The sequence below is a fragment of the Phyllostomus discolor genome, chromosome 4 (assembly GCF_004126475.2).
Source record: "Phyllostomus discolor isolate MPI-MPIP mPhyDis1 chromosome 4, mPhyDis1.pri.v3, whole genome shotgun sequence".
Classification (NCBI taxonomy): domain Eukaryota; kingdom Metazoa; phylum Chordata; class Mammalia; order Chiroptera; family Phyllostomidae; genus Phyllostomus; species Phyllostomus discolor.
Window position 1 is genome coordinate 206409323 of NC_040906.2, and position 27680 is coordinate 206437002.

A 27680-nucleotide genomic window follows, 5' to 3' on the forward strand; every position below is an offset into this window, starting at 1 on the left:
CCAAGGTCTCGGGGCAGCTCCCCCGCCCCCCCACTCAGGGGTCCGTCCGAGGTGCACACATGTGCAGGAGCTGCCTCAGAGGGGCTGAGGCAGGGCCTAATTTGTTGTCAAGCAGAAAAATTAAGTGCAGCACTGAAGCCTTCTAAGTTGTTTTTTTTTTTAAGATTTTATTCATCCATTTTTAGAGAGGGAAGGGAGGGAGAAAGAGAGAGAGAGAGAGAGAGAGAGAAACATCAGTGTGCGGTTGCTGGGGGCCGTGGCCTGCAACCCAGGCATGTGCCCTGACTGGGAATTGAACCTGCAACACTTTGGTTCGCAGCCCGTGCTCAATCCACTGAGCTACGCCAGCCAGGGGCCTTCTAAGTTTTTAATTAAAGTATTTGTCATGTGACTGCATGTCACTCTCTTCATCTACCTGTATTTCTCATTCTACCCACCTTGAAAATGAAGTACACTATTTTTCTTTCATAATTATGACAACGCTAACTTAAATGTAACTTGTTACAATATTCATAATACTAACTTTTGTTTTTATTTATGCTAATCATATTGAAACTTCTCTGCAAGCAGGTTACACTAATTTAATTCATTTTAAGTATTACACAAGCCTTAGATTTTTGTGAAATTTTCTCATTCATACAAGTGAATTTCAAAATTTTAAAAATGTGGGTTTTAATGTGAGAGGTTTTACAGAGAAAGGAAATATACATTTGGTCTCATTGGTAGTGAATTTTTGGCTGTAAATTCGTGGTAATAATGAATAGTTATTTAGATCTAGGAAATATACAGAAAATACAAATTATAATTCAATAATTAATAACTACAAAGATTATAGACAAACCTATGGTACAGCAACCAAATTCTCAGATAACTATTTCTAATTAATATTGATGGGATTTGGGTCTAGAGGAAATTACAATGTATTTCTGCCTCGGTGAGCACTGCCCAGGTACTTTGCAAGGCTAAGTGGCATGGTCTAATGAGAAGGAACAGAGCCTTAAAACCCAGCCGTTGTATCTTTGAGTGTGTATCTTTCTGTGGCATTTCATCCTTCCTTCTATAGGTGATCACGGGGCCATTCTTCCACCTTCTAAGTGATATCTGTCTTGAGGGTAAGACGTCTGAGTTATCTCTGTGTCTCCCGTCACACCGAGCCCAGTGACTTGGAGATATTATGTATTCACTACATTTCTCAATGTGTAGGTGGTACAGGTAGGATCTATTTTTCAGCCAATTTTTAAACTCTGACTCAATGACAGATTTCCGTTCATGCATCATAGAGTCTTAACTTCACCTGTGTAAGTTTCCAACACTGAAAACCATACTTTACTTTGTCTGGGCCTCTTAGATAAGTATATGAGTTTTAACTGCATCTTCTGTTCTAAAACCCATCCTGGTACCGTAAGTGATTAAATAGTTAATGAATGCCGATGGATATCCTGTTCTCTCTCCATTCCCAGACACCGTAGGTCATTTGCATCTTTGCAGGTTGACGCCTGCCTCTTCTCTGCCTCTGGCCCTCCTCATTCATGCAGTCTGCCATGTGCCCTGGATAGTTCCTCTGTGGATTCTGGCCCAAACCCAGCCCTTTAATATAGTCACAGAGGTCATTTCCTTTGGAGGCAGAGGGACTGGGGGGCAAGTTGCTGCCAGCATTGAGGTTCTTAGGCTCCCCGAGGCAGCCATTGAGAGGAAGCCCCAGAGAAATCTCCAGACAGATTTTATGAAGCTTATGCTTGAGCACAAGGGAGGCAGCCCAGAGGGGAGGAAGGTCATCTGAACTGGCTCCGGGGTTGGCTCTGCCTGGCTGCTTTTATAAGTTGGGGGGCACAGTGGGCTTATACAAAAAGTTGGGCTTTGGGGAAAAACAAAAAGGTAGGCTTGTGGAATTTTCCATTTCAGGGTCCAGTGGCTTCCTTTCTGGCTGCGTTGCCTGGTAACCGTGTTCTCACCTGCGCTGTGGGAGCAAGAGGCGGACTGCTCATTACCACCGCCCTAGGGAGGTCGTGCAGCAGGCAGCTGAGCATGTGGGCCGAGTTCAAGCAGGCACGTGGAAGGCAGAGAAATCCCGCTGCCTCTGCGTTTTTGAGTAGGGCGTGGAGGGAGAGTGACACTTCTGCGGTCGCTTATACCATGTTCCCTCGGGCCACCTGGTCCTCACTCGGCTTCCTGGCCACACGATGTCTTCTGTTCCTGCACCCAAGTCCCTGTACTGTCTGAAAACCACTTTCCTACTCTGTACCAGCTCTCTGATTTCTGCCAGGTCATCGAATGCCTCTGAGCTTTGATTTCCTTGTTTGTGAGATCATTTCATATGGGTTTTGTTGAAATCCATAATGTGTATAAAACCATGAACACAGTTTAGCAGATTGTGTTATTGTTTTTGATGCCCCCACCCCCACCTTAAGGCTTTTGCCATCTCTCTCACGCTCAGACTGCCAAAGTCAAGTTTAGACTGGCCACTGTGACTCCATGTTCTCCTGACTTCAGGCCATGCTCTTAAATCTTGGGGGAATAATCTTCCTAAAACAGGCTTCCCTCGTTGCTTAGAAGTTTTCTCTGCCACCCACTCTCACCCGCAGGCCTAATTTTTAAGCCTCCAGAGTAGCCTCTGTATAAATATTCATCGCCTCGCTCTTTGCCGGCTACTGCTAACAAGAACATTGCTATCATAATGTTTCATTATATCATTAACTTGTGATATTGTTAAAGCTTCTTATAATAGCTACCGGGCCCCAAGAGCTCACCATTGTTAATGTTGAACCGCACCTACCATTACAGTCAGATTCACTTAGTGCGATATTTTGCTAGCAATTCCCTGGTCATTCGGTGACCTCAGGCCTCATAAAAGTTCACAGTGTGGTAAAAACAATTACAACCGGCAGATGAGGCACACACTGAGTTACAATACTTTTGACTCGGAAGCCTAGGCGGACGGGGACCCAGGGGCCGGTCCAGGGCCTCGCACCCCAGGGCCCGCGCCGCTCAGAGGCCGTGCAAGTCTTGCTTCCCAGTGGCTGACCCGCTGCGCTCCCATGAGTCCAGATTTCAGTTGAAGCTGATGAAGTTAATGTCTTTGTTTCGCTCTTAGTGCCTTGACTAAATGGACCAATTTGAATAATACAATGTAGATTTCCCACTTGAAGGGAAAGGCATTTTTCCTAGCGCTTTCTTTATGCTAAAAAATAGAGCTACCGAAAAGGAGACTTTTGAACTGGAAGATAAAGAGTTTTCGAGCCTTCCAATCCTTCCCGCTGAATATCCGTCCCGTGTCCGTCCGCCCGACGCAGGCGGTGAGTGAGTCCCTCCTCCACGCCGGCGCACTCAGCAGACGGGCGGAGGAGGCCCACTGGCGTCCGCGCTGGCTGCAAAGCGTGTTCAGCTGCGTGGCTCCCAAGCGCACTCGATTTTATTAAAAGCATTCTACTGCAACATCCACTCTTCCTAATTGGTTTATGGATGGCCTCCACCATTCAGGCGAACCCTAATTGCATTTCCCCACAAATCCAGTTTGATTTATGGCCCCTTATTGGCTCTGTATTATTTATAATAATAAATTGGAGTACAATCCTTAAGACATCCAACAAAATTTACAGCCATTGTTCTACAAACATGGGACTGACATAAGGATCCCGAACAGGTTGTTTTTTTTTTTATTGTTTTTCAAGTTCAGTCAAGTGACGCCCTTCTGTAGGATTTCCAGTAATGAAGTCTTTACTCCATTTCCTGAGGTCAGTTTTGTTTCCCTGGAGTCTTTACTGTGGATTTGCAGAATTACTTGGAATGGATCGTGTGTAGAGTACTTAAAAAATAGCATGTCCTCCTAGAAGGTTCAAGTGGATACATTTCCATCTGGAACAGAAGAAAACACTATCTAAACACGCAGTGACCGAGCATCTGAGTACAGGCAGGTGACGGCCCCGCTGCACCGGCAGGTGCCACCCGTTCAGCGCGAGGCGTCTCTGACAACTCAGGGAAACCCTGCCGGCTTCTCAGAGAGAAGTGTGTTCAATGCTGGAAGTTGGAGTTCAGGAGGTTGGAATATAGGATAAGAGGTAATAAACTGATGTTAAGATCATTTTACAAAGAAGGGAGAAACATGAATGATCCCAAGCACAATTTAGGTCAGTTAAACAAGCGGGGGAGGCTGGCTGTCGACAGCGTAAGTAATAATTTAACGTCTAGAAAATATCAAAAGGATGGCTAGCAGGTGAGGAGCAGACGAGCAATCTAAATACTAGTTGCAGATGAATTTTTCAGGGAGGAACTGGGCCTTTCATCTCTGCTGGAGCACGCAAGGGGCCCCCACAGTGTCAGCGGAGCTCCGCCCCACGGGTGGTAAAGACTGTCTCTCCCCCTCCCCGCTGCGGTGCTGTCTGAGGGTGCCTCGAGGAGGGTCAGGACCTTCACCGCACCCAGCAGCCATGAGGCCGGCCCCTGTGTGCGGGGAGCAGGAACCGGGCATTCCTGCACTCGGGGAGCCGTCCGTGGGGGCCCCGGGGTGCTGCTGCCCCGCCTCCACCCAGTATTAATGAGGAGCTCCCTCCAAGGGGCTCAGCAGGGGCCAGGCTGGGGACCAGGACCTCTGCCCCCCACTGGCAGTAATGAGGTGGCACCCTCCCCGAGTCTCTGCTGGGGAGATGTCATATTAAACCAGCTGAAACAGAAGGTTTAAGGTCCAGAGTCACAAAATACACCAACGCCCACGTTTCAACAGAAAATCAATCAGAAAGTGTCACACCAAGAATCAGGAAGATCACAAAGCAAATGACAAAAGACTGGGTGGGTGGATGCCACTCCCTCCCAGCCCCTGGCCACCGCCATGCTGCTCCCCGTGTCTGCGAGTCGCCGCTGGCCGTGTCCACCGTGAGTGAGGTCACGCCGTCTGGCTTTTTGTCTGACTCACTGCACCTCCGGGTCCGCTCATGCTTTGCAGACGGATTTCCTCCTTTTTTATGACCATTTTCTGTGGTGCAGATACCACACTTTCTTCACCCGGGAAAGGTTAATTTAAAAAAATGTAAAAATGTCATGTCTTCTGACCAGTAATCAGTACTACACAATAGCAGTGCATGTGTGCATGCTTACACACACACACGCACACACATGCGCTTGTTGCACTGTAATTTCCTACACACCCGAGTGTGTGCTGACTCACCTAGGCTAAGTGTCCTGTCTGCAGATTATGTTCTGCCACACCTGGGGGCGTGACAGTAAAATGGGGATGCGATGGGAGACGGTCATCGCATCCCCATTAAACAGAACTTCTTGGCAAAATACAAGTCGTCAATTCTTCATCAACTCCCCAAAAATGTGATTCGAGATTCACTCCCTGGCCCATGCACTGCAAAAGCCCGGGAATCACAGCTGCCCGGTTCTCCTTATGCTGCCGGAGTTGGGACTGGTCGCCTCTGCACGGCACCAGCTCACGGCGCTGCTACTCAGGGTCCCTCCGTGAGTGGGTTTAGCCGAAAATGCGGGCCGTGCGGTGAAGAACGTTCACGCCGTAGGCAGTGCCTTCGGTTGCTGCCCTCCACGACTCCACCCCGCACTAATCACCTTAACGAGGTGTGTCTTTATGTCCCGCCGAGGTCCCAGTATTTGCCTTTATATGTACATTAGATAAAAGTCATTATCTGATATACTTATTATATTACATATACTTTATGTATTTCCTTGTTAAAGTTTTTCATGGAAATGTTAAAATTAACATAACTTAAAATATCAAGATATTACATAAATTATTGCCTATCTTGTTCATATTAAGAATTAATGATATAATCATGTTTTTATTAAACTAATATGTGATTACTGTTTATCTTTTTTCTAAGCAGGGAAAGACACATGTCAGGAACAATACAGTGAACTGTAATTTTCTGAGTAGTTCGCTAATCACTTTGAATTTTTTAACCTAATGAGTTAGTTCATGTAAATACGACACATGGAAAAGAGGTGCTCAATGTGAATGACTCAATATAAAATATTTCTTCTTTAATAAAAATCTCAATTTGGGGGATGAAAGATCCTTGTGTAATCTATTCTAATGTTACTTTCTCCTAAGTTCCTATTATCATGTGTTACACGCACAATAGACTATTACTTTTCTTTCTAAACTTTGTCCTTTATCATTAGTAAATTATATATCACGTTTTTGCAGTTTTGTTGTTGTTAATATCTTAACATGAGAATATATCCTACCATTTTATGTGTGGAGAAAGATTTAAAGGAGGTAATTCAAATCTACTACTTCAGCATTCCAGCAAGTAAATCAGACTTGAGATTAGAATTTGCAATTATCAGGAAACTTGAAGTTTTAACATTCTGAACTTAGATGCCTTTATTAAAATTTTTTAAAACTAATTATCAGTCTCTTCTTCCTTATAAAGTGATATTTTAAAGTCGCATTTTCTACTAAAGTAGCTTGAAATACAGTAGACAGTTACCAATGATTATAAAATAATTTTATATTAGTGAAATTTTTGTTGTCCATTATTAGTAATTTGGCCTATATCAATTGGATATTTTCTGCAAGCCGACACTTAAGAAAACCAGCCTTTCCACTGTGCATTTTTCAGTTTGGTCTAAAATGTGATTCCTGTTTTGTTTTTCCTGAAGGTGAGAGGCCCCCCCACGGCAGGAGCGTTTAGAGAGAGACCAACCAAGCCCACAGCGTTCCGAAAATTTTACGAGCGTGGAGACTTCCCCATTGCCCTGGAGCACGATTCAAAAGGAAACAAAATAGCGTGGAAGGTAAGTCAGGGCACAGCTGGGAGAGCCAGCTGCGCCCGCCTGCCGGGGGGTCGTCCCCCAGTGCCGAACAGACGCGGCTGAAGAGTAAGTAAACTGCAGTGATTTCTCGGGGCACCGAAGGCGGTGGGTAAGCGCTTAGAGAAAGCGCCCCCGCCCCCGTGTCAGCTGTCCACCCTGGCTAACAATTCAGTTATAGGCCGAAAGAAAGAAAATGACAGAGTCGCCTTGCCTTAGAGAATCGTCTGGTGCCCCATTCGTCTCTATGTTTGTGAGAGCCTGGCGGCCCGTTCCCATTCCAGGCAGCTCCCCCAAAATGATGGAACTGGCGGCCGGATCTGGAGAGCAACAGCCATCCATCTCCCCCCGGTTTCAGCTTCCTGCAGGACGCTTCCCAGTGGAGGCTTTAATTACCTAAATGGATAGGTCAGGACCAGCCGCTCCCTGGGCATGCAGAGTGGAATACAAACGAAGGCAGGGGCTCGCGAGGCTCCGAGCTGCCTGCAGCACGTGTCAGGCACGCAGCCGCTGACACGCGCGCCCCGGCGCGGGCCGACCTCGGCCGCTGCAATCATTACGGCGCCGACACTTTCCGGACAAAAGGTTAATTGGCCTCCAAACAAATGCGTTGCCTAATGGCTCCATGCTAATGTGGCCGTGTTTGTTTCTAAAAGCCTCGCTGATGTTATTTGTAAAAAAAAACTTGCCAATCTCTTAACTGGAGAAGGCTGTTACATTTCATTTGAAAAATGGATGCTGATCTCTAACCCGCGTGTGCGATTTAATTGGTTCTTGTTATCCACGGCTTTGCTATGGGGGATGATATTCATCAGCAAAAGCGCCTTCATGGCCTGGAAACAGGAAAGCAGGGCACGTGTGTGAGCATCACCCCAGGTTCAGGAGCGTAAAAGGTTTTGGCCAAATATCATCTAGATTAAGCGCTTGACCCATTTAACTAAAAAGTGCCACAGTTGTGTCCGAAGGTGAATGCGGGAATTGTTTATAATTAGTAACAAACACATTTATGGTAAAAGATAAAATGATCAAGGTGAAGAATTCATCAAAGTAGCTCAGAAAGATTCATTCAAATTAACCTCTCCTTTCCTTTACAGAAAAAAAAAACCACTAAAAGAATTGTTTGCATTATTTCCAGTATGTCTTTAAATGTTTTCATATAATTATCAAACACTTCTGAATCTTGAGCAGACATCTGATATTCAGTTATTGAATTTAGGATTATTACAAGTTATTTGGCAAGAGAAATCTGGAGGGGTCCTTGTTACTGAAATTCATCATAATTTTTTTAGGATGATGATGGACATCACCATGCTTTTAATCGCCACTATTAAAATGTGGAATCTGTTATGTGAAAATGTGCATATAGTGAGAAAAAAAATGATAGGAATTGTAACCAATGTAGACATTTTAATCTTAGTATAAGTACATATTCCCAAACTTTACTGTGATTTGAGGGGTTGTTTATATTTCATTAGTTATGTGGATTCCATGTTTGTCTATTTTCTGTTTCATACAAGACACCACAGTGCAGCTTCTTAAAACCTGACTCCTTCTGAGCGGAAGCATATGCCACGTGTCTTCATAAAAAGTGGGTGGGTTTGGTCTAAGTAATTATAGCACATAAAAAATCACGTGAATAAAAAGAATGTATGTATTTTTTGACCTGTTCGAGTAATCTCATCAGTAACTTTTAGAAATGTCAAGCAACTCGAAGAAATTCATCTTGGAAATAATCTTTGAAAATTACCTGTGATCATCCAACAGTCGGAAGGGACATAAATTGCTTTTCTTTTTTATAGCTATATTAATTCTCTCAAGCTACTGTTGACTGTAGCGCTGACTCAGCGATCTGAAACGTCAGAACAGAGTGGGAGCCATTTATCTGCTGCCACGGGCAGAAGGATAGCGCACTTGGAGAAATGTGCATGGGGAGAAACGTCTTACCCTGTAACCAGTGGATTCTCTCTTTCAAAGCTTTGCCACACGCGTCTCAGTTGTACTGCTTTAACACGGAAAGGGAAACATGAAAATCATTAAGCGTAGGCTTCGTATTCGCATTGACTCCCCCGCGCACTCACCGCGGGGCCGGTCTGGTGGTCAGCAGCAGCGCAGGCCCTACTTGAGGGTGCCACGCCCAGGGAGAGGGCCTTGCGTATTGAAGGAAGCAGCGCCCGCCTCCCCCAGCCCCCGCCCCCCCCGCCGCCGCTACACACACACACAAACAAACCCACCCACAAACCCACGCAGGCCCCCGTGTGGACGAGGGGTGGCGCCTGGTGGCGCAGACGCCTCGCCTTCATGTCGCACCGCACGCCTCGCTGGAGGCTCCTGAGTAGCTGTGCTTCCCCAGGAAAACCCTGGCCCCCTTCCCACGCTCGTGGTGACGCCCCAGGACACGCAGGGAGTTTGCGCGCGTCTGAAATGGTGTGCACAGGCCAGGGGCGAGGGGGTCATTTCCTTGACTAGAGTTGCAGGGGCCTGGGACTCGGGAGTACTTAGGAGTCCCTGCTGCGAACTGCGGTGAAGGGGGACCGCCCTCTCCAGCATCTCAGCCTCCGTCCCGCCTGGGAAGCCAGGCCGGATGGGGGATCGCTCGCTGTCCGAGATGTCCAGTTCCCTCCTCCTCGTTCCGGACTAGCCGGCTGACCGTCGAATCAGAGACCACCAGGGCCTTGGACCAAGGAGGCTCTGTGGCTGCGTCTTACAAACAGACAGCCACCGAGTCGGCAGATGGAAGTGAGACGTAGAGACAGGTCCGTGTTGTCGCGCGTTGAGGTCTCTCCGCCCACGCACGCCCCAAGAACTGACACCCCAGTTTCGTGTCCGCGGGGACCAGCCGTTCGTTCCCCGTGCGCAGTGACGACAGGGCAGCTCCGGTGCCGCGGTCTGTGCGGCGTCGCTTATTCCGGTGGCGTCTCCGCCGCTCCGCACAGCGGGGCAGGCAGCTCTCTCTGTGGCGCAAACCCTCCGCTGCGCACCCGTACATCACCGCCAACCATATGTGGCCGTTAAGCACTGGAAATGTGCCCAGGGAGCCTGAGGACCCGAACTTTTAATTTTAATTAATTGTAATTGAAATGGCCACATGGTTGCCATATTAGACAGGGCTGCTCTAGAGGAAGATAGAGGCAGTTAAAAAAAAAAAAAAAAAAAAATCCCCAAGCCTGAGAGCCAGAGGAGCACAACAGCTACTCGGGAAACACCGTTAAAACGAACAAATAGGACTGATCCGTACATGTCTGTCCCGGCTGTCTATCTTCTCATACACCCCTGGGTAAGTATGAACCAGTTCTGCAAACTATTTGTCATAAAATTTTCCGTGTGCTTTACCAGTGGCGAGATGAACAGACCTCACCCAGAACGTGAAATCAGCTAGGCGAGCTCTGGCATGCTTTTTTATTTTTCAATGTTCGTCTTCTACTCTGGCAAAGAGTTCCTGAGTAGCAATGGTCAGAGTCGTAACAACCATCGTCAGGACTTGAAAAATTCGAATCTGCCCCCTCGTGTGCATTTTGTCAACTCTGCTAACATTTGGGAAATGTGATTTGATTCCACTGGTGACAGCTCCCACGGGCAACAGCAAACACAGAGGAGCTAACCGTTCCGAAACCTTAGAAAGCAGGCGACCAACTGGAACAGTGGACATTTAAGGGTCGCGTTTGAGTTGCCACATCTTAAATGTCCATTTCCCGACTTCCTGTGCTGGAACGTGACTCGTACCCCTGACAGGACAGTGCCGGGGTGGAGGCAGGCCTTCCGGCAGGTGGGCGTGCGGGAGGGCGAGAAGTGTCCCACAAAACTGCAAGACAGTCAGTGTGCTGCCCCCACCTCTGCTGCTGGGAGGGGGCGTGGCGTGAAGGGAGGCGTATGTGGCCAAGGCGGTCCTTGGCTGGAGAGGGTTTCCCGTTGCACTACAACCAAACATGAAAGCATGAATCGCAGGGGGATATGAAATTGTGTGGGAGTTCACACTGCTTTTCTGTAAACCGTCCTCCCCACATGTGCTGAGCAGTGGCTTCGAGCAACTGGAGCTGGCCGTCTTCAGCCTTCCCCTCGCCGGACTCCGCTCCGCTGACCACGGCTCTCACCCCTGGCAGCCTTTCCCCCTCTGTAAGTGACAGCCACGCTCTGGGCCATCCATACGGAATGTAGTTAGGCTCCTTTTAATTGGGAGCTACACGGAACTGTGTTTCATGACCACTAAGGTAACTGTGTCTGTTATGTTCATGAAATACTTCAAACAACAAATATGGACTCTAAATGAGACACAGGGACCGAGTCTTCTGGCGACCGCCTGGGAAGATGAGCATGAGCGAGATGGTTTGAATTCACAGGCCAGAGTTGTTACATGCACGCTTCGGCGGGCTGAACTTTTATCGCGAGCTGGCTCCTTATGTTACACCATGTGCTTCACCAACGCCGACTGATTTCTTAAATTCCTTACATTTCAAAGTGACAAGTTCATTGTCCTTTCTAAATGGCTAAAAATATATATATATCCAAATGTAACGTCCAAGCAAAGAAAATGCTAGACATAAATTAGTTGGATACTTAACATAGTTTTTAAAATTTCTGCCGAAGGGGGCTGGACAACCCTTCCAGCTGGTTCCGTGTGGCCGCACAGGCTGGTGGACACTCATGTCCACCTGAGGTCATCGGCTTCTCTCTGGTCTGTTCTCCTTCGTTTACCTTCTCATCAACGTGGGCGTCATGACGTACGAGAACTCTGCCGGTGTGACCGTTTTCATTGGCATAGCTGATCATTTCCCACGAGGCAAAAGTTATGGAATATAATTATGGTTAGATGGGCACCAGTTTCCTTATGAATAAAACCAGCCTCGGACCATGCTGGCTCATTGTCTATGAATAGAATTGCGTTTTATAGTCGGTCACTCCCTGATCTGACACCTGGTCCGTCGCCCCTCCGTATACTGGTCTCAGGATTCCGTAATCTTTTATTACTATGTTAGTACTTTGGTGTCGTTCGGTTTCCTAATTTTTTCAGTATCTTGATGATTCAAAAGTCAATCTTTTACACTCTCTCAGGTAAATGCAGCACTGACTTCTGAAATCTTGCAGGCCACTTTATTTAAGGGTCGAACAATTTGTTCACATGAAGAGGAGTCCCGTGAATGTCCTCCTGGAACCGTCCTGGCTTTGATTTCTTTTGAGAGCAGCCAGACTTTGCGTTTGGAAAACAGCCTCGGTACGAGTCGTAAGGCAAATTTTACAAGAAAACTGACAATTTACCTGATTTTTTTTGTCTCCATGGCTCATTCCTCTGTGATTGATTAACAGGAGGACCTTATTCCTGCAGTCCCGGAAAAAGTAGTGCTCTGGCAGTTGATGTGCTGTGCCGTGTTTTTGGAGGAGGGGACTGCGTGCACAAACGATGCCATTCTTGTATTGGATGCTATGCCCGAGCTGCTGTGCCCGAGAAGTCATGAAAAAGCAACCATGTGTCAGAAATAGCTTTAATTTAGAAATGGTCTACATGACCTCTGAAAGCTCAATGAAAGGTTTCTGCTGAATGGGCCGGCGCTCCCTTCCTCCTGGGTAATTTATGGGAGAAATTAGTGCGAGCGGTTCCTCTTTCACGGAGCAGCGCCGCTTGCAGCGCGCCCGCGGAAACCACCCTGCCCCCAGCCTCCATCTGTTCTTCAAAGGAGGGCGGGCGTATGCTGTCTCATCGAGCTTGAAAGTCAGCTGATTTATAACGCCGGGAAGTGCACGGACTGGCTGGAAAGGTCGGCCGCCACTCTGAGACATGATTTGGTGGGCACCGGCTTGGGGCCGGCGCGGCGCCGGGCGCGCAGGGGGAAGAAAGGAGCGGGGTTGTAAGTCTCAGATCCATGGTCCAGTAAAAATAAATCACTGTGACGTTTGTTTGCAGTTAAACGGCCCCGCTGCTGAAATGAGAGAGCCTTGCTGGTGCTCGGGTGTCACGGCCGAGGCACCTGAGTGCCGCGCGCTAACCCCACAACACCCGGGAGGCCTGCTCCAACCCCCACCCACGGGCTGTGACTTCAGCAGTACGGCCGCTCTGATGTTTACACTGAAAATGCCTGTCGCCACCTGCCAGAACATTCTGTGCAGGGTCATACACCAGGCTTGCATTCGGGTGACTCCCCTGCGCGTGTCTGGAGAGCGAACCTCCAGGTCTGCTCTGGCCCGCGATGGAATGTCCGTCTTCTCTGTCTTACCGCTGAGCACACACCCCTCTTCTTTACTGAGGCGCCTCCGAGACCACAAGTTCTTTGACAAATGAAATCAGATAGTAAAAACAACAAAAAAATTGATGTTTGTTTGATGTTTTTTATTTAGAGGGGTCAGGCGTCTCTTGATCGTTGGAGGCTTCTAGGTACTTAGCAAATGTTCAACCCCCTGCGGAGGTCTCGAAGTGTCTCCTTTCTTTAGGCAAAATCTAAACCATGCGCTCACGAATAGCCGTTTCCATCTTAATCAGTATTCGAGACAGCAATTTGTGCAAATTATATTTTACTTTTATCACAAAGAAGGTTATCCTGACCTTAAAAGTTTTATGGAAAATGAATACTGATGGGATAATCAGTTGCATTCATGTAAAAAAAAACACACATTTTTATCTGTATTATTAAATTGTTATTCCTGTGAAATTTATACATGTGTATCTTAGAAGATGAAATGTTGACAACTAGAAGGAATAAGTAACTCATCCCCCCACCATCCCCTGAGTGCCGCTGTTAACATTTTCCAGAGTCCTTCTGTGCTATCTTTGCTTCTACATGGCCGAGAGCCGCACGTACCCTGTGCTGCTTTTAAAACGTCTGTCATTGGGTGATATAAAAAGTTGCATGCACTTATTAAATGTTCTGATTGTTTGGAATTTGTAAACCGATGATCACTCTAAAGACTTGGAAAGTGGATGAAATTTACACAGAAGATGATGTTCACCCCGAGATAACAGCTGTTAGTGCGGGGTATCGGTGTTGCAGTGCGGCCTGCCTTCTGCCTGCAGGTTCTCACTTTGTCGGAACAGTGTTTCAGAGGATGCTTTCTAAGGGACTCAGACATTCGAGGACCAGTTAGAGAGGAGCTCCGTAAGGGGCACAGCCGCCACAGGAGAGTTCATTATGAATAGTTTCCCCCACTTGACTGCAGCAACAAACCAGACAACCGTGGTTTGCCGCGTATGTTAGAGTGTTCAGAGGCCACTGCGGATTGCCTCTGTGTCCACGGTCGGGGTCAATACGTGTCTCTGTGTGGTGGCCATGCTTCAGCAAGGTCTCCTGTGGCTTCTCCATTAGTGTCCAGATGCGACAGTGCCAGCCACTGAAGTGGATTTGTCACTGCAGGCATGTTGTTCGACATTAAATAGGAAATGGATATGGCAAAAGCAGAAAAGTGGAAGAAAACCACGGGCAGAATCATGAAACAAACCCCCCCCCCATCTAAGACATATCACAACAAACAGTCCTGCAGAATTTCAAAGATTATATTCCAGCCTGAATAAGGGAAATCTCATAAAACTTTTAAGCTGTCAATTTCCATTTCTTGACTTCTTAATTAGATTCGTCTCTCTGCATCCACGCATGTATTTGAGCAGTCATATCTGTGTAAACAGATACAGGGGTTGACTATTTCTGAATTCTCGAATGTATTTTTTCAACTTTCGTGTATGGAAGTCGATCAAAATTAACACGCTTGCATCTCAACTGTTCCCCTACGAATGAATCTCTGAAGATTTCACATTGTTTGGTCTAACATATGGCTGCTGAGAGATTAAGGCCAGTCTATTTTTCATTTCTTTGATCTGTTTTTATTTGCTTGCTTGCTGATTTTGGCAGTCTGGGTAATTGCACTATTTTTTTTTTTGTATAATTAAAAGTTGCTTCTGTGTACACATTTTTTCTTTTTATTGATTCTTCAATGTAGTGAGCTCATTCTGTCTACCTACTTGAAGCTTTTTCTCAAGTGAGGAAAGTTTTCTTCTGTAATGTCATAGATTATTATTTTGTCACAATTTTCTACACCCTTTCTTAGAACAAATATGTGTAGATTATGAATATATTTTATTTCTATTTCTCCCTCAATATTTTTATCTCTTCATATTTTTAAAAAACCTTGTACTAGAGCTTTCTTACATTTTTTAACTTTTTAGTGTCAATTTTCTATTACTGACTCAATTCAAATTTTCTTTCTAGAGCTACATTTAGTCTTGCAAATATTTATGTTGTTCATTTCTTCAGTGGTATCATTATATATAATGGCCTGAAATTATTGTACAGGCAAGTATTATCATAGAAAATGTTTCAATTTATTCACCTGTGTTTTGCAATCCAGATAAGGAAAAATTAAATATATAAATGAATCATAATCCCACAGCCCTGAGGCAGCCTTTATTGATGTGTTAGTGTTACATTTCAGACCCTTTTTTCTCTGCACATACAAGTCTGTGTATGTATGCAAGTTTTAAATTTTAAAAAACACTCTACTCATACTTTGTAACTTTTTTTCAATTAATCACAAGTCATAATCCTCTTTCCAAGTCAATGAAAATGTCATTTTGGGAATCCCTCGAGTATTTCATGATTTAACCAGTTCCCAATTGTCAGATGTTAATGTTTTTATTAAGTATTTTGCTGTTTAAGCAGTACTATTATCAACATCATTGTAGTCCTTGAGCTGGCCTAGTTCTAAAACTCACTGATTTCTGCAGGCGTGAATTTGAAGGGTCTTCCTCACTGCGGGCTCGCTAAGATGATGCTCCACTTCCTTTCGTGTGCAGGGCGTTCATGAAACCCACGCGTTACCGTGGACCTTGGGTTCCACCCTGATCTGGAAATGGCATTTGCCAAGACACAGAGCGTGGGGCGGCCCCGGACCTCGCTTGGTCTTCGGGGAAGGCGAGCTGTTCTCACCAGCGGGGTCGAGGTCCACTGCCCACTCTGCACACTGAGCACCAGCCAGCCAGGATGAACGTGCGTCCCCTGGTCCTGTTCCGTCGGCCCGGAAGGCGTTGGTCTGTGACTTCAGATATCAAGATAGATGAAAACGCACACCCCCAAGGAGGCCCCACCCTCAGTTCCGTCTCCCTCTGCCCTTTCCCACCGCATTTTGCTCCTGGGCCTCACGACTTGACAGGATGCAGTGCAATGTGCCGCCGGGTTCTCTGTCCCTACTTCCTGTCCAGCTGTTTTCTCAGATTTGCCTATGGGTGGATGGAGGGCAGGGATGCTGATGAGGGGTTGCTGGTGGGGATGAGAATGGAAGCGAACGGCACTTTTTCTTAAAGAACAACTACTTCACAATAGCAGAGTGGCGCCCTGGTCTCCTGCCCCCACCCCCAGCCTCTGCGTTTGGTCCACACCTGATGTGGCCAGGTGACAGAGATCGTAGCAGGGAAGCTAAAGCCACCTACCGACTTTAGCACGGATGCTTCTGGCTGCAAAACATGAGTTCAACATGAACTGTGGTTTTTCTATCCAGTTCCGTTGGCCTTATTTTACGGAAAAATTCCCTTTACGTCCATCTGCGCGTCCCTCACTACACCCAGTCTCAGCTGCCTGCTGAGGTTTCCTCTCTTTCTGGATCTGCGTAGGCACCGTGATTTAGTGGCGCGCTGGGCGGCGCTGTCAGAGACTCTTGTCCACGTGCCATTCTCAACAGCTGAGTCCAGTGTAGTGAGCCCATTGCTGGACGGTGTTCTGTCCACCAGAGAGAAGCAGTGTGATCCCAGCACCCAGGCAGCAGTGCGAGCGAGACGCAGCAGGGGCCCTGGACCCCAACAATGAGGGCGCTGACCTCCAGCCGCTGCTCGGCCAGCGCAGACCGCTGTTCCACGAAGAAACTGGGAAGGGTCCGGAGAGCCCACGGGAAGGGTCCGGAGAGCCCATGGCAAGTCTGAGGATGAACTGCTTTCTCCCGCATAAGCCATACATTCTCAATCCTTTGTTCAGTATGTGTTAAACATTTGCTACTTGAATGATCTAATTTTGAATAATTTCTGTAGACAATTTTTTTTAATTGGGAGACTATAACATTTTTACCAGTTCATATATTAGTATATATTTTAGTGAGTGGTGTTTCTCCTACTTTATTTGTTATTACATAAATAGTGCATTTTACCTTTAAAATGGCCATGAAGGGATCCATTCACCCATGTGTGTATCTACATGTTACAGCAGTGCCCACTATCAGAGAGACACCGCTGACTCCAAAATCTGCTCTGCGCTTTGACACGGGGTCTTTATCAGTGGTCTTACCTCCGTGTAAATTTTAGAGTTTTATTCTGTTTAGAATTCAGTCTGGTTTACGTTGGAAGACTTGCGCCGTCCCTGTTAAATACAAGCCCGACTTCCTCCCTGGAGTCTGCATGCTCCGCCTCCTTTGTTCTCATCTCCTATCCCTGTAATTCACTGCACTTCATTCCAGGCGATCTCCTCAAGTCTGCCCTAGACTTACTTAACTAATTATTAGGGTTCGTCTACTGCCTAACCTGTGTATGTCAGTGAATGTCTATTCTAGAGTTTATCTGTGTTTCTTTAGAAGACCTGCCTGTTGTTTTTTCCTGATGTCTTCTTCTTGCTTTATGGTTTGAAACACATTCAGGTGTCTTTCACACGCATCTATTGTCTGTACCTCCTGGGGTGTGTAAATCTGCCAGTGCTCTCTAGTCTTAGCTGTTTTGTTTGACATGTCCACGGGGAGCTTCCCTTTTTGGGGGACATGCTCTCCTTGGCGTCCCTCCCGCTGTGAGACGTGGGACTATCCCTCCCACTGGAGACGCGTGGAGGCGTCCCTGTGGCATGCTCCCAAGTGTGTGTCCCCGCAGGCGCAGGCTCTAATGCAGGTTTAGGGGGACAGGTTTCAGGTTTTTTTGCCCAGCTGCTGCTCACTGCGTGAGTTTCCTCGTCTTCCTTGGAGCTTGGAATTTGCCCTTTTTCCTTTTGAGACTGGATATATATTTTTGCAACTTTTCCTCCAGCCTTTAGAGCTCTTTTGATCCCCTTGGCCAGAGGCCTTTCTGTAGGGTCGTCTCCTCATTTAGCTTGACATCTTTGCTTAGGTGCAGAAAAAAACAGCCATCTTGGGATGCGATCTTACTCCGTTGCAAGATGGATTCTAAAATCCGTCTCTGTAAAAAAAGTCAGTGCATTAAAATGTTCTTTCTATGTCTCATGGAACGCCTTTTAGTTAAACAAATATAATCAGCAAATGTGCATTGTATCATGTTGTGTGTGTGCACATGTGTGTGACTATGTAATAAATCTCTTGCAGACAATAGGACTTGGGTTTGGAAAAGTCACAAGGAAAAGACAAAGATGTAGTGCTGACTCACAGTTGTGTATAGTGTGTGTGTCTGTGTGTGTGTGTGTGTGTGTGTGCACATCCATGCATGTGCACATAGACATCTTATTCCCATTGCAGTCCTGGAGGGAAGGCCTCAAATCTCATTCTTTAAAATTTCACCAGCTAATTAAGGTGTGGGGCTGACCCTAAGGAGACCTTTAGTTTTTCATTATTAAAACCTGGTCATAGTGAATCTCTCAAGAGGCATTAATCCATTAATTGAAAAATGATTTCCATTTGCATTAAGCTATATAAAATTTTACTAAACATGAAGTGTCTTTTAAAAATCAACAAAATATAAGATTGGATTGAAAAGAATTTAATTGTTTAATCGCCCTTCAAAAGAAAAAATTGCTTTAGCTTTATTATTGTTTCTATTTTTGCAGAGTTGCATGGGTAATGGCATGTGCACACACTTGAGAACAGCATGTGCACACGTGGGTAATGGCATGTGTGCACATGTGGGTAATGGTGTGTGTGCACTCGCACACATACAGCTCTTTTACATACACTTTTCTTTACATATTTTCAATGAAATGTGAGAAGTGCTAGTGTATTCGACTGGTAATATTAAAACCACAAGTCAAAAAATATAAAAGTTAAGATTTTTATAATTCTATTTGGGAATCTCAAGCTTACTCTGCCTGTGTGGGTTACACTTTGAACACTTCACTGTAACTTATTACATTTAATAAACTAACAATGGGGCTAGCTTCGAATCTCAAGCTGCAGTTGAGCAGATGGTTCGCTCCATGAAGAAGAAATGTAGACTCTCACAATGTGACTGTGCTAGTTGGGAAGTGGAAGAAAAGGGGAAACGAAAATGCAGTGATTACTTGCAATATTACTGGTAATATTTTTGTCCGGTCAATAATACTAGAGTTAGATCAATTTTCAAAAACAGTGCATTCTATATCTAACGAATACATCTTCTGGAGAATATATTAGCATGGTAGAAAACTTTTTCAGTAAGAAATTTTGCATGCTGTTAATGTAAAACATCACTATTTGGCTGATGAATCACAACTGTTTTTCTCATCATTTGCCGTCTTGTCCTTTATACATCAGAAACCTTTGTGTGTGTAAATCTCCAGACATACCGTTTTGTGTCTCGCCTCTTAACCTTTACTTGTGGTTCAGTGCCAGCCTCTGGGTAGACCAGAAAACCCTGCTTCAGTCTCAACAGTAAATAAGACAGAAATCTGTTCCCCCGTGTCCCCTTGTGAGGGTGGGCTGCGGCTGGGCGTTATTTAACTTTCACCTACCAAAGCCCCTGCTGTATCGAGAATAAATGCTCTAAAGCTGATGTTTAAGATCAGTTATTAGCATATATATTCTACATATTTTTGTTTGTTTAATATAGAAGCGATTTGAATTTCATCTGCTCAGGAGCTGAGGGTGAGGATGGTTATCTTAGACATATTTTAAATTTTACCTTCCAGCCTCCTAGCTCTTTGGATACCTGCTTATTTTTATATTTTCTTATAGAATGTACTTTATAATCCCGTGTAAGACCTATTGGGATCAGCTCATCGAATATTACTTCCTGCTGATACATAGAATTAGTTTATTTTGTTTCTAGTGACCTGATCATAGTGAAATTGTGTTCTTATATATGTATTGTTCTAACTGTGTGTCATCTAATTGATGCCCATGCAACGTGGTGAGAAGCAGCCATTTATTTGATAAACATTACCTGAAGACCTACTGTGTGCCAGGCACTATTCTAGACCCTAGAAATACACCAATGAGCAGAGCAGTCCAATTCTCTGCCTTCATAGAGCTTCCATGGGGGCAGGACAAAACACACACACACCCAGGCAAAACAAAACACCCACAGCAGTGAACATGGTGACGTCACAAAGGAAAAAACAGGGCGACAGAGGTGATCGTGAGAGCACAGGGCACAGTTTTCCGGGTTAGCCGGGGGAGACTCCTTTAATAATGGCGCATTCAATCAGATGCCACTCCGTAATATTCTCTAAATTCATTTTCTAAATAATTTTCTCCACTGGATGCCTCTCACTTTTTAAAAATACAGTGATATCCAAAAGGAGAAAGTGTTGAAGAGAAAATACAGTGCAAACAACCAAATAAATTGTGTGCTTTCAGGACCTATTAATTACCGAAAATCTGTCAAAGTTGCAACCCGACACTAATGAATTAACAAATTACATTTTAATTAAGTTCGTATTCTACTTAAAGACTAATTAAGGGATCCTGAATGACTGTGTTTTCTATATTTCGACATAAATGTTTTATGAGCATATGCAAATACATATCTCCTTTGTGAAAAGTGCTTTTCACATTTTAAATTTAAGGGACCCTAAGTAACCAAGCAAATACATTTTTTATGTCCCGTTTCTCTTTTCTTTTGAAAGTAAAATCATTATTAGTAAAAAGTCTTAGAAAAACAAACAAGCAGGGAAGAGACATGCCTGAACAGATCCGTCCGGGTACGGAAGCGCCATACCCCCGCCACCTTTCCGAGGGTCACAGGCGCCGTGAGCTCCCAGCTCAGGCGAGTCAGGCCTTCGGGGAAGGCTGACCGATGTGCTTCTGGGGGCCCAACCTGGTGAATTCGCAGCATAATATACTTTTTTTTTTCACATGAGCGTATGAAGGTCCCTGCTGTGCCATTTACATAATATCATGTTATACATCAGAAATTAGTAGAACTGAATGTAAGGAGGTGAAAATGAGTATGAAGCACACACACACTCTCCGTTCGTTTCTCCTAAACATTCGTTCCTCCTAAGACAACATCCAAGTTGTCTTGGGCCACACATTCACCTGTCACACGCTGGGCGACAGCAGTTCGCCAGGTGCAGGGGAGGTGGCTGGCGACGGAGGTCTTTGTGCAGTGCGCACAATTCGTCACAGAGAGATGGAGTGCAAAGTAACTTAAAATAATGCAAAATTACCTGTATTTTGGAAACCATAAATCAACATCTCTGCCCCACTGTGAGCCATAAAATTAATAGAGAAAATGTGCTTGAGAAAGCAATGGGATATCAACATTATTATATCAAAAAAATCTAAATTTTGTATAATTAATAAATATACATAGTTTTCTAATGTGTTTTGCTCTATAGAATTCCTTTGTCAGCATGAAAATGTTCATCTGTTTCTTAATGTAAAAGTAATGAGAGTTTTATACCACATGACATGTAAATATATTATTTTTATGGGAAAAGTCATGGAAGATGTAAATGCGTAATAACTTGAGCCTACTGTTCAGAGAAAATATGACCGAGTCCAGATTCCGAGCGCTAGAAAGTCGCCATTGTCTGTCTTAAGCTTAAGCTGCGCTGTGGACCTTGGGTTCTCTTGGGCTTCTTTTTCCTTCCCGTTCACGTAAACCTGCGCCCACAGTCAGCGTGTGTGGACGGCGCCATGAGACAGGGCCGCTGCTGCGAGCCCTGGCGGAGGAAGGGCGGAGCCTGCTTCCAGCTGCAGGGGTGGCCAACCTTTGGCCATCTCTGGGCCACACTGGACGAAGAAGAGTTGTCTTGGGCCACACATTAAATACACAAACACTCTCATGAAAACTGATGAGCAAAGAAAAGGTTTTAAGTACATTTGTGATTTTGTGTTGGGCTGCATGCACAGCCATCCTGGGCCGTGGGTGGGACTCCCCGGCTAGTGGTTACAGCCGGTAGACCTAACGGTGGTGAATGGCTTCATCATCTTCTCTCGCCTCCTTGCCCCCATTCCCTCCGGTAAGCGGTGCCAGCACGTTTTCTGGTTTGCCTGCACAGCTTTTGACGGACTTAAGCTAAAAGCAAAGTGAGACGGGCTTGAACTTGGGCGCCTGGGTGGTCAGGGTTTACAATTTCATGCGTGCACAGGTGCACAGGGCGATGGTGAGCTGGGCTGGGTAGCTGGGCTGGAAATCAGGGGAAGTCACTGGCAGGCTAGAAGCTTCCTGCTTCACCATGACTCTCACTTCCTGTGACCTCGGTCTGTCCCTGCCCCTTCGCCACCCTCCAACCCCCACCTCCAGCTACACTGGCTTCCTCCATTTTCCAAGAACTCACGACCGGAGCGGCCCAAGAGTGCTTTCCCCCCAACTCTTGGCCGAGTTCCCCCCTTCAGGTCTGTAGGATGACACACCAAAGCAGCCGCGCTCGGCCAGCCCCTGTAAAATGTCACCCACCCCTGTCCCCCACACCCCAGGGACAGGAGGTTTCTCCACATCTCAGTGCCACACCCATCCTGGGTGAGGCTGTGCTCCAGAAAGGCATCGGCCTGTGGAGCTCCATGCCACCCAGCAGTAGCTCCACGGGTTTTGGACGGGAAGGACGGAGCAGGGACAATCTCGGTGGCAGTGGGAGAGCAGGGCGGGGGTGGGGCGTGGTGTGGGGGGGGGTCTTACATTAACACATGTGTTACTTACCAAGCACACACATGGTTTGGCTGGCTTTCAGGGAGGGGCTGCTGAGGGGAAGAGTTGGGGGGGAAGAGTTAAAAGACCTTAAAATAAGCCTCCCACCTGCAGCTGCCACCATTGCCCTGTCCCTACGTCTGACATGCTCCGCTCCCCTTCCGATAGTCACGAATGTACTCGTTTGTTCAAGAAACTGTCCTTGATAACTCTGTTATTGTTACTCATTCAGTGATCCCTCTTCTTATTTTTAATCCGCCTTATTTTGTCTTACTCTGTTGGCTGTTGAAACTCCCCTGCTCTGTAGTTCGGCCCATTGGGGCCACCTGCTCTCCCGAAGCCAGGGCTGTTCAGGGCTGGAGCCAAGAGGAGCGTGCCTTTGGTGCTGCTGCCGCCCGGGGCACAGCGGCAGGCAGGCGGCGTCTGGGATGGGGAGAGGAGGAGGCCACTCTTTCAGGCTGACGTGGCTGCTGCTCTTTGCTCCGTTTGAGATAAGTCTTCATGATTAAAAGGGGATGGAGTTTTAATTTATCCGTATTGATTTTTCACTGTTTTATTGTACTTCATTCAATAAGTACTCACGGGGTGTCTGTGACATGCCAGGCAGCGGTTCGGTGCCAGGCGTCCAGCATCTAAATCCTTTTGCCCGAACGGCGCTGGGGTCACTTGATATGATGAGGCCATATTTTAAAAAATGTAGGCATCTTAGTTGTCTGAGATTCTAACCCAGAATACCACATAATAATAGCCTTGGGCATGAGAAATATCTGGTAAACTCACGTTCTTTTTTTTTTTTCTTATTAAACTTCCTTTCTGCCCTAGTAAAGGACAGGTTTTAGAGCAAAGCGAACCTATTTAAGAAAAAGAAATTTAATCAATCATTTTAATACCTGTAAAATCTAAATAGTCATATCAGTACTCTGACTTACATGGGCTGCTTGCTTCTAAATTTAATTGTTAATAGTTGAATGAAATTGAACACAATTCTTGCTACATTTGATTTAAGATGATTTTGATGATCAGTGTGTGTCAGTAGTATTTCCACATTCTAAACAACTCTCACCACAGCTGCTACATTCTTCCGTTTCTGCTGGGATTTGCTGCTTAGAGAAAAGTGGTAACAATGCGGCTGACATCATCCTCATAATTCACACCCATGAAGGACGCGCTTCTACACAGATTCCTCTCGTAACAGGAGGACGAACAGACACAGAATGCTCAGGACTGTCTGCGGTTTTAATGTGGGAATATTTTCTTCTTGGGAACCGAACCTCTGGCTTCTGCACATAATAATCTTTATCTATTTTTTTGCTCAAATAAATATAATTCCAAAGAAACTATATTTTAGGTCCTGGCTTTCTGTCCTGCACATGAAAATCAGTGATTTGTAACTCTAATAGCTTTTCAAGTAATATCTCCACTTATTTTTTAAAAGTCATTTTGATATAAATTATGAAATGAAGAGGTAGTCGACATTTGAAAGCAGCAGTGACCCATTTTGATTTTTTTTAAAGATTTTATTTTTAGAGAGGGAAGGGAGGGAGAAAGAGAGAGAGAGAGAGAGAAACATCAATGTGTGGTTGCTGGGGGCTGTGGCCTGCAACCCAGGCATGTGCCCTGACTGGGAATCGAACCTGCAACACTTTGATTCGCAGCCCACACTCAATCCACTGAGCTACGCCAGTCGGGGCAAGTTTTATCCAGTTCCTTTTTCCAGAGCTTTCTCAAAGTATCGAGACGTAAGAGACGTTTTCCTTTCTCTGGTGTGGGAGAGGAAGACACCATTATAAACGGAAATCTCTTTCACAAAAGAGAATTATACGTATGCCCAGTTTTCAGGCAGGGTGGGGGGAGCCTCAAGTGTTCGCTGTTTCTCGCCTTTACCTCGAATGGAATGTTCTAGAGTGGAATATTCTGGAGCAGCATATTCTGATATCTTTCATAAGTTATTGGTAGGAGGGGCTCTCAATGTAAAAAAATAGGCGTGTACTTAATTTAATACACCTACGTGAGATGTTTAGTAGCTGTTGAAAGGAGTAAGAAGACTACATTGCAAAATGCATGCGATTTCATTAGAAATTAAAGTGTCAGGATAAAAAAAGTTACTTTGAAGCCTGATGTAAAACCATCATGCAGTGCATAAAGAATTCATGCTAACAAGGTTATAAAACCTTTAAAAAATGATGTAAGTTGTTTTAGGCCACTTAAATGATGTGTATGCCACTTTCCAACATCCCGTTCACTCGCACTCACTCCTATGCACGTAGGTGTACTTGTGTGTGTCTGTGTTGCCAGTGGGAGTGGGCTCCTCCATGGGATTGTGAAGGAAGCATTTGCAGACCCACGCCTGGGAGTCTGCAGTGTGGCAGGATTATTGGGGTGGGAATAGAAGGCCACCCCTGTGTCCCGTCTCTGTCCCGCCGTGGGAAAAGTCCCACTGCATCTTCATCAAGGCCAAGACCAAGGCCAGTGTCCGGAGTTTCTGTTTCACATTAAAGCTGAGTCCTGCGGAGCCCACAGGTGGCTGCTCAGGGACCTCGGGCCCCATCCAGGGAGCTCAGCTTGTTCCCAGCTGTGCTTCTGTATCCAGGCCGGAGGTTACATTTAGAGCCCAGCCCCTGCTGGACCTGCACGGTTCCCGTGGAGAGGTCACATGGAATGAACGGGGTGAGCCTCTGCAGGCTGGCGCTGGGCCCGCCTTCCAGCCAACCTGGGGTCCTGTTGTGCCTGCCGCATGGAAGCACCTCCCCCTGCACTGTTTTGACTTCTGGGCCTGTGCCTACCTCACCCCCAGCATCCACGCCCCCCACAAACCCGGTACCAGAGGCTGGGCTGCTCCCCGCAAGGGGACCGGAGGGGTGTCAGTACCCTTGGGGGGACAACGCTGTGATCCCCTAAGGTGTGGGAAGCTGCGGCTCCCTCGGGAAACAAGCTGGTGATCCCTGGTTGATTACACTTAATAATAAGGTCTAATTCCCTTTGCTTCCTTCTTTTGTTAATACCTGGCCACCCGCAGTAACATGCGCATCGGACTTAGGCTTCTGTCAAAGATCTTTTTTCTCATGTCCTCACTGAACCTTGGACCTATTTGCTTTTTAAGGAAATTGTAATGATGGTGAAAGCGTCTAGCTCGGCCTCAAGATTTTTGGCCTTGCTACAAGCCTTTGTCCAGAATGCCTCAGAGCATTGCGCCTCATCAGAGTGGAGGCTCTGTTTCCATCCATTTCCATCCGGGTCTTCGCGCTCATTTCGGTGGCCTGTTACTTTGTGACAACTCACACCCAGAAGCGGTGATTGCATGTTAAGGGGAATGATGAAGGCTTATCATGCTCTAATGTTCACCCCAAACTGAATTCTAATGTAATACTTAGTAACACAGTGTGAACCAAAAGGAGTTCTCTTGGTTTATTTAACAGATCAATCTCCTTTATTTTGGTATATTTATTTAGAATACGCTTAAAAATTACTTGAAGGTGTATCCTTATTTCTACTTGTTCTGTATGTCTTGGGTGTCTTTCAGCTTCCTCTCAAGGACTTCGGCCCAATGATGGTTTGGTTTCATTTTTGCATTTCCTCCTATTGTTTGAGGTCTAGAGTAAATTATACATGTTAAAGCATATCTTTTTTTATTACTATTCAAGTAAATGTTTCTGATGATAAATATACTTTAGAGAGGGCTTATTTAATAAAACAGTGCTTCATCAGTCATTCCGATCTGATTTAATATGCAAAATATACATGAAATATTACCCAAAAAGCTTAACATTAAATTTTAATCTGTTTGTCATTTGTCATCCTTTCATAACTGTTTATAAACTGAAGGTGCAATATAATCTGGCACTTCTGCCCATCCCGCTCACTGCCATTCGTAAGCTTGGCAACAGCAAACGAAGCGCCGCTCTGACTCAGGGGCCCAGACTAGGAAACACCCCCCCAACACGTACCTTAACGCGCACAAAGATGAACAGAGCGCGAGACAGCAAAGTGAATGCCAAGTTAAAACACTAGCAAAGAATTTATTAACCGTAAGTGTGTTTTATAAATATCTGTTTCATTATCTTAAATATTCACCTTAAAATATATGTTTGGTGATGCACCTTTACAATCCAGAAAACCAGGGATTCACGAAATTCTATTGTAGGGGCTAAAAGAAAGAATACTTTCCTTCTATCTCCCAAATCCTTCTGGCTGGGCTAATATTCGAATCAACAGAGACAGACTGTCAGGAAATCAAAGTTTTAATGCACGCCCGTGGGGAATCCGCATAAGCATGAAAACCCCAAAACCAGCGGGGTACAATTGGGTATGTGTGTCATCCTGGACACAAGAGAGCCAGGGGGAGGGGCCCCAGATTCCACAGGAAGTCGCCAGTTCACGGGTCGTCAAGGAAATGCACACAGTAATCACTTTTTGCCCGGGAGCCCAGACTCCGCGGGCCGTGGGGGGCTGCCCAGCAAACAGGCCGGTGCTGGGCGGCGTGCTGTCCACCGGCGAGGTGGTGGTGTTGACGTTCCCTTCCCGAAGCAGGCTTTTCCCTCTGAATTTCAGGTGGGGAAAGGGGGAGAGCCAATGTTGTTGGTTTTTTTCCCCCTAAACCTTTGTTTCTTAAGAGCCAGTTTAAAGTGAATATCCTGAAAGGCGGCTGCAGTTTGTCAAAGCTTCGGTCCCTGAGCCTCTGGGTCGCCGCCACCGTTCCCGTGGGCCCGCCCAGTGTGGGTACCATTCCTATCGGCCCGCCCAGTGGGGGTGTCAGTGAGCAAGGCAGGGTGGGGGGGGGGGACAGGGGCAGGTCCTGCCACCTCCCGTCGGACAGATTTCAACAAGAACAACAACGCACTGCCATTGTTACCCCTTTAAAGGCCCACAGCTGCAAGTTTTAATGAGGATGTCCCGTGCTCTTTGTGTGAAGCATATTGCTAAAATTCTTCTTTCCAGTAGAAAAACCGGTGGTTAAAAATAACACGCACCTTTTCTTCCTCTCTGCTCCTTTGTTTTGGTCCATTGTCAAGCCCACATCCTGGTCTGCCTTCTTTTGCCTCGATGTTATTAAACACTTTCCTCTCCTAAATCCCGACTTTTGGCATGTTGTCGCACCGCTTTTCGTTTACAGTCCTTCGTCGTCTGTCCGTCTTCCCTTGTTTACCTTAACGGTGATTTCTCCCCCAGGATCCGTCCGCTTGCATCATCATTAGAGTGT

General features: G+C 45.9%; 1 protein-coding gene across 1 annotated transcript in view; it reads left to right on the forward strand.

The window, feature by feature from the left end:
• Positions 1–27680, forward strand: part of PACRG (parkin coregulated) — a 374904-nt gene that overhangs the window by 43870 nt on the left and 303354 nt on the right. Inside the window, exon 2 of the mRNA XM_028504032.2 lies at positions 6616–6750. Coding sequence (XP_028359833.1) covers positions 6616–6750 — 135 coding nt within the window. The remainder of the gene's footprint in view (positions 1–6615; positions 6751–27680) is intronic.